Below are 7,648 nucleotides of genomic sequence, written 5' to 3'. Positions count from 1 at the left end.
GTGCCTTTGATCAGATATTGATAGCAATTTGACTGTTCGAGTTTGGCACAAGGGTTAAGTTTACATCTTTAGTTGTTGAAGTAGTGAAACAATTTTGTGCCAGTCGCTTTTGGAAATGACACAATCATTTGACACCTGACTGACAAAATTTGCCGAATTTGTCATGATTGTACATGACACTGTTTCAGTCGCATGTCAAGTATAACATAAACTGAATGTACTTCCTGGTTTGCTGAATACTCAGTTTGAACAGCGCCAATATGCACACATTGTTATCGTGTGAAACATCGTTTCATTGCCAGTTCATACATATATTGCCCTTCAGGTCATTGATTAGGCAAATTGTATCTTTAAAAGGTTTGCGACTGCAATAGGAAACAATGTATCGAATGCATTTACTCTACTTTGCATTGTTTTGGACAGCAAATTTGGTCAACAGCCAAAAGACTGTCGAAGGTAACTAACTTGTTTCTGCCTGTAATTTATAATTAACTTGTTAATAACGCTAGTAGAAATGAAAATAAGCAAAAGTGGTCGTACAGTGTGTGTGAAATAATACTGTTTCTTGTCGCTTATTATCAATTTAATAAAAGAGCCTTGCAATTGTCAAATCCGGTATAGAACTTTTGTGCAGTTTCACGCTTTTTTCGACTGCGATAATTCGCCGGTTGCCAGCGGCACCAATCTTTGTGAAACAGCGTGATTGCAATCAGCACTTTTGAAGCGCCTAATAGTGCCGTTGATTGCAATTGTTTGCTTACTGCTATTGACTGCGACTGGTACATCAGTGACTGCTACTGACTGGTGCATAAATGTAAGGGCGCTCCCGAATTTGTCGTGATTGTACATGACGCGGTTTGAGTCGCATGTCAAGTATAACATAAACTGAATGTACTTCCCGATTTGCCGAATACTCAGTTTGAACAGCGCCAATGTGCACATATTGTTATCGTGTGAAACACCGTTTCATTGCCAGTTCATACATATATTGCCCTTCAGGTCATTGATTAGGCAAATTGTATTTTGTAAAGAAAGATCTTTAAAAGGTTTGCGACTGCAATAGGAAAAAATGTACCGAATGCATTTACTCTACTTTGCATTGTTTTGGACAGCAATTTTGGTCAACAGCCGAAAGATTGTCGAAGGTAAGTGACTTGTTTCTGCCTGTAATTTATAATTACCTTGTTAATAACGCAAGTAGAAATGAAAATAAGCAAAAGTGGTCGTACAGTGTGTGTGAAATAATACTGTTTCTTGTCGCTTATTATCAATTTAATAAAAGAGCCTTGCAATTGTCAAACCTGGCATAGAACTTTTGTCAAGTTTTAAAGCATTTTGCCATAATTTCCACGCTTTTTTCGATTGCGAAATTTCCTCTTTTGCCAACGGCACCAATCTTTGTGAAACAACGTGATTGCAATCAGCACTTTCGAAGCGCCTACAAGTGCCGTTGGTTGTTTGCTTAAGAAACAGCTACTGACTGGTACATCATGCAGTGACTGGTACTGACTGGTACATCAGTGTAGGGGTGCTGTTGTTGATCTTGATGTAAATGTGAATGGTAAACATCTGAAACACAAATAAATTGTGGTGCTGAGCATTCCATAACTATGTTTATGTTTGATAGAGAGACAAGATTATGAAACACCTAACGCAGAGGTTCACAGGGTAAGTAAAAACAGGGTATGTAAAAACACAAAACATTGTATTCTTGTGAAAGTGCTGTATATGGCCTAATTTACTGTTTTTAATGGGCAACCCTCGATTTACACATAAGATTATAAAATAGTAACTTCAACAGCAGGTGTAGAATTTAAAGCTTGTATTTGGTATTGCAGCTGGACAAACAGAATTTTGCTGTCGAATCCACTACAGCCACATCACCGGGTAATGATGGTATCTTGTGAGTGTAAAATCAATATTGTTGTTTAAACCAAAATTTTTTCGCTTTAGATGAAACAACGCCAAAGCCTGTAGTCTACACAACAGCCATGAGTAAGTGTTGATGTGAAGTATTTACATTCGGCGTTGAATGTAAATGTATCAAGTGTAATATTAATTCGACTCAAATTTGTTTGACCTAGTTTGCAAAGTACTCGCTTTCTTAATTATTACTTAGGGTCTACTTTACACCTTGTCCAAAGTTTTGAAACTTGTTCATACCAACCCTAATGTCTTACAATTTTCTCCCTTTGTTAATATAACGAACGTTTATAAGTTCCAAAAAATTACGAAAGTCCAAAGTTACGGCCTATAAGATTGGTAAAGGTTGCTACACTAAAAGATTTATACATCGTATATACATATATAGGTAGATTCAGTTTATGCATGTATAATATATGGATTTATAGATTTTATTGATATAATTTTCCCTATACTACAAAATTGTTTCACTGTTTCTTGACAAAGTGTCTTTGGAACAGAATACGGATATGCCACTGCAGCTGTGACTATCATCAGTGCTTTGGCTTTCGTTGGAATTCTGGCAATCCCTCTACTTGCATCGCGTTATTACGTCATCGCTATGCAGTGTTTCGTTTCACTGGGAATCGGAACCCTCACAGCAGACGCCCTCCTGCATCTTATTCCATATGTAAGAATTTTTTTCGAGACGCTTTATATGTTTATTTTGGGTCTGATATCACACTCAGCTTCACTTTTGCAACAATTTTACCGAAATTCGTTTTTTGAGCAAATCGGGTTTGATTTTTTAAAGCCTTGATTTCCGGCCCGCTTACAGGTCGAAACAGGTGTATCGTGTGGTGCTGTAAGTCGGACCAAGCTTTCTATTTCAGGCATAAAACAGGACTTTAGTAGGGCCGCTATAATTAATTTAGCCTACTTAACTAAGTGCCTACGGCCGGCCTCCTAACCATTCAGAAGGCCCCGATCCTCCTTTATACATTGTCAAGTTTATAAACATAACTCCAGATATATGTTTACCTTATGAGGTATAACTTGTGTACAAGTTCACTTACTCTAGGTCAACCGCTTCTGCCTAAACAAATGTTACAGTATTTTTTACTTTAAATATGAAGTGATTGAAAAAAGGTTATCCTTTGTCTTACTCTACACTTTGCGCTAGCTTTGCCCTTGTTTTAAATTTAGGCACTCGGTGTCGGGGAAGGTGCTACTGATGGCAACCAAGATGAGAATGCCTACTTATGGAAACTGTGCGCTACTCTAGGTGGCATCTGGGTTATGTTTTTGTTCGAAAAATGCATGAAAATGGCGGGAGGCGGCCATAGTCACGTGAGTCTGCGTTTAAATGTCTAATTTACCCCAAGTGGTGGTAAAATATAATCACAGTAGAATATATGACGGAAATAGGTGAATAAATAAAAACAATAAAATAGTATCTGCAAACTAGCACGAAGTACAATTTAACACAGATAATCTATGATTTTAACTTTTGGAATTTAAGTCGCTCCCAACAGTAGATTCAAGTTCATGAAAACATTAAGTCATTCGTCTTTTACATTAAGATGTATGCATATTTCGCTAATATAGCAGCTTGTGTATCTAAGAGCAAGCATACAAGTCGTATCGGCAAAACCATATGCAAAATCTTACTGTGCAAAATATAAATAGATGAAAGTTTGTACAAGTAGCTGTCGCGAACTAAAATTTAATCCGTAAAGGCAACGTAGCGGTCGAATCAAATTTAAGGTCTCAATAAAGGAAATTTTAGTGGTAATTTATATTTTATTTAAGCAGCCGTATGGTGTCGCTGTTGATATCAGATTCAAGTGAGCAATAAATTATCACCAAAGCTGGGCAGGAACTTGGCTGAATGGCCTGGCGCGCCTGACCCATATACAAACATTAAAAAACCTTGATCCGGATTCGTCCCGGGAGTGTCCGGGGTTCGAACCCCGTGAAAAACAATATCACAAAAGCATTTTAGTGAGAGTGGGACTAGAAAAGATTAAATAGCCTTAGGATTCGTTATACAAGCTCCTTTTAACCAAGTCTGTTAGTTAATTTTTCATAAAATTGTGAAAACGTAAATTAAATGTCACTTTAAACTTGTATAATATTATTTTTATTATTTACCATTAAGAACAATTCTTTACAGAGTCACGGGCACGTTCATCCTGAACATAATACTTTTCAACTTGAGGAATCCACAGTGACTAGCTTTGCGACAAAAGATGAAAAAAGCCAAAAACAAGAGGTTTTGTACGCACTATTTAAGCAATCGATCCATTTTTAATTAATGTCGAAATAGTTGTCATTGATCTCGTTCTTGTGCCTACTTAGCCCAGTGCAGCATTTCTGCCAGGCATAATGTGAAAACGAGTCTTGCTCTACCAGCTGCTTTTATAGGATGGTAGTTGTGGGACGTCGAAACCTCGATAATTTGCAATAAAAACTGCTGGAAGAGCAATACTCGTATAAAGAATAATTAGCTTTCGGTAGGATTCGAACCCACGCCTACGTATCAACTGTGCTTCACAGGCTCGGTTGTAAGTCTTCTTAACCCAGGGGTTCTTAACCAGGGGTACGTGTACACCTTGGGGGTACGAAGCATCAAAGCAGGGGTTCGACATGCAGGGTGAAATTATATGCCATTTAGGATATTTGTGAAGAATGCGTAACAAGTAACTTTGTTATATACAGTATCCACAGAACGAGTTAGTTTTGTACTACTTACAATACTGTATTCATGCATGCATTCAACACCCAAGTCATAGATACACTGAGTTTAATTGCTACAATTTTATTTACTTCCGTCGGCCATTTTAGACCGGGGGTACGAGAAAATTTTATGAAAGCTCAAAGGGTACGAGCGCAAAAAAGGTTAAGAAACACTGTCTTAACCTATACAAAAGTTTCTATGTGCAGGACGAAGCCAATGGAAATTCTGTACGTGAAGAATCACAAGAAAACAAAGAAGAATCTGCTGATGTGAATAAGGAAAAGGAAAGTAAAGACATACTATATTGTGGTACGTGTACACTGTAGATCAAATAGGTCTGTGTATTATTCCACAAACGAAATGCAAACCTGAATCAAAATTACGGTACCTCGGACCTGCAAGGGGCGTTGTACCGAATAAACAAGCTTCTGCTGTTGGTTCGAATCCCACTTTAGACGCTTGGAGATGTTCAGAAGTCAGACTTGATTTGATGCGTCTTGCAGGGCTAGTATTATTGTTTGGCCACATCAACACCAACACTTCAAGTGTTAAATATATCGAATTTGTGAGCGAAACCTAAAACTGGAGCCCAAACACCTACCATCCCAAAATCCGGTCCAAATCAATTTTTTTTAGAAAAAACAATACTTGAATTTTGCCCTAAAATTTGTAACTTGCGGGACAAAATGCTTCCTCAGAAGTGTGGCAATCAAGCCCGTTTTATTCAAGCCCATGCCCTAACCCTACTCTACTTACCACACTGTAACGTACTCGTACATGAATGCGTATAGTTGCTGAATCATATTCTAATATGTTTTACCCTCTGTGGTCCCACACAGGCTTTCCTATCGTCGGGTGGATGATTTTTGTTGGCGATGCTCTCCATAACTTTGGCGATGGTTTGGCGCTAGGAGTGGCATTTAGTGAGAGCTGGGTGACTGGCGTTGGGACGTCAATTGCTATCTTCTGTCACGAGCTTCCACACGAATTCAGTAAGTATTTTTTTACAATCAGTTACTGGGTACAACACTTGCTATAGTTGTCTTTCTTAAAATGAAAGTTGTTGAGTTTTTATTTTTATTTTTATTGTATTTTTCGACAATCAGGCGAGTTTAAATTTGCTTGGTAAAAGAAAACATGAAGACACAATTGCACTGAAACAATCAGCAAGCCATAAATAGCTGCGCAACGTTAAAACGTTATGGAACGCAAAACTTTGAAGGCACAATTGGTGAAAAATGGTTGCAGCTATACTGCATTACAAAGCGTTTTTTGTTTCGTTTACCTACGAGGGTCCAGTTTTTTGTTCAAAGGGGCTAGATCGATTTAATTTAAAGATCCTTTAAGGAATGGAAATTTAAAGTTTTTTAAGCAAACGCCTCTTATTTAAGCACGTACGGGTGAAATGAATATATGTTTCAGAACAGCTGTTAACCGTTTTTGTATCAAAATCCCTTTGTTAATAAAATTGTGATTGCAATTTCTGAAATTATTTCTTGCAGGCGACTTTGCTTTGTATTTGAACTGCGGAATCAGTAAGGCCAAGTCCTTGCTGTTAAACTTTGCTGCGGCATGTTGCTGTTACATCGGTTTGTACATTGGACTCGGAATTTCCGACGATGAGCAAATTAGAGAATGGCTGCTTTCGGTGATAGCAGGAATATTTTTATACATTGCCTTTGTTGATGTGGTAAGTCCAAAATAACGACTGGTTTGTGATAAACTGGTGAACGTTATCGGCCTAGAAATAGGCTATTGCTGCCAGGCATGATGTATAACCAAGTATTGCTCATCCAGACGTCCTATACCAGGGATGGCAAACCACTGACCCGCGGGTCACAAAGTGACCCACCACGTGAATTCCAGTGACCCACTTGTAGTTTTTAAAATTTATACTGATTACTATAGGTAGGGTTACCAGATTTCCAAGATTAAAAAGCAACACAACAGTTAGTTTAAGCCCTTTGCCAGATTGCCTATTGTCTCGAAATACAGATTGTTTAGTCATATGTGAGGCAACAGATAAGTTTATTTAAACTTACAACTTGAAACGATTTGTAGTACCTTTGTTGACGCTTTTCGGTTCAACATACTCATGCGAATCTTTGTTTTCACACAAGAATTTCATAAAATCAAGTGCCAGGAATCGTCTCAGCTCAGAAATGACTGCTGCGTGTATTAAGCTGACAACTACCTAGGATTACAAGATTTGCAGAAAAGATGCAACAACAAGCATCTTAGCATTGACATTGACACATAATAAAATATGTGACCTACATTGTTTTCTTTCCGAATTTCGATATCATGTTTGACCCATTCTACTAAAAAGGTTCGCCATCTCTGTCCTATACAAATGTGTCCTGCAAGACTGTCCTGATGTAGGCGTCTTGTATCGGACGTCGAAAAGTCGATGAATTTCGTGAAACGGTTCTATAGAACCCGCGCCCGTGGTTGATGTTGTCAATTGCACATATTTACACGTAACCCCTGTTTTTATGTAGTTTCCTGAAATGTGGAATGAAGACAAGAAACGTCCATATTTGACATTTTTTGTACAAAACCTGGGTTTGGTTGCAGGCTGGGTCCTCCTTCTTCTTATCGCCATCTACGAAGAGCCTTTAGAAAACAGCATTGGATAAAGCAAGTTTAAACAGAGTTTTGAAACCCACATGCTTATGATTTGTGATGTGTACACGTTTGTATGTTAATTTCTTAGTTTAATTAGAACACACAGTTTCTTTATTTCGAAATACACTGTACTCACAAAACACGAAATGTCTTAGTGTGGATTTTTCACTTTTTGTCAATATTCAATACTACATATTATCTATAAGACATTGATTGTAGCAAACTAAAAAGACCGGTTGCTTTCAACTTATAGTAAACCTCTGTCCGGATATGGCAAAGATCCGGATTAACCGATGTCGATTAGTTAAAGCCTTGCCACACAAATTATTTGTATCTCATTTTTTTCGAATTAGGCGAAGAACCGGATTAACCGAATCC

General features: G+C 37.9%; 1 protein-coding gene across 2 annotated transcripts; it reads left to right on the top strand.

Annotated features, from left to right (window-relative positions):
• Positions 1-687: 687 nt before the first annotated feature.
• On the top strand, positions 688-7,438 carry LOC145205520 (zinc transporter ZIP12-like). Of its 2 annotated transcripts, none has more exons than XM_080078260.1 (11): positions 688-1,145; positions 1,628-1,668; positions 1,839-1,896; positions 1,954-1,995; positions 2,424-2,593; positions 3,109-3,252; positions 4,079-4,177; positions 4,849-4,951; positions 5,482-5,634; positions 6,145-6,332; positions 7,144-7,438. In XM_080078260.1, exons 1-11 carry the CDS (start codon positions 1,070-1,072, stop codon positions 7,279-7,281), a joined length of 1,212 nt encoding a protein of 403 aa, XP_079934386.1. In that variant the 5' UTR covers positions 688-1,069; the 3' UTR covers positions 7,282-7,438. The 2 variants fall into 2 exon arrangements, with proteins under 2 accessions (XP_079934386.1, XP_079934387.1); XM_080078261.1 differs by having other exon boundaries at positions 695-1,145; positions 1,839-1,887.
• Positions 7,439-7,648: the final 210 nt, after the last annotated feature.

The sequence above is a fragment of the Phallusia mammillata genome, chromosome 8, assembly GCF_965637545.1.
Source record: "Phallusia mammillata chromosome 8, kaPhaMamm4.hap1.1, whole genome shotgun sequence".
NCBI classification, from domain to species: Eukaryota; Metazoa; Chordata; class Ascidiacea; order Phlebobranchia; family Ascidiidae; genus Phallusia; species Phallusia mammillata.
This window is presented reverse-complemented; position numbering and strand designations above follow the sequence as displayed.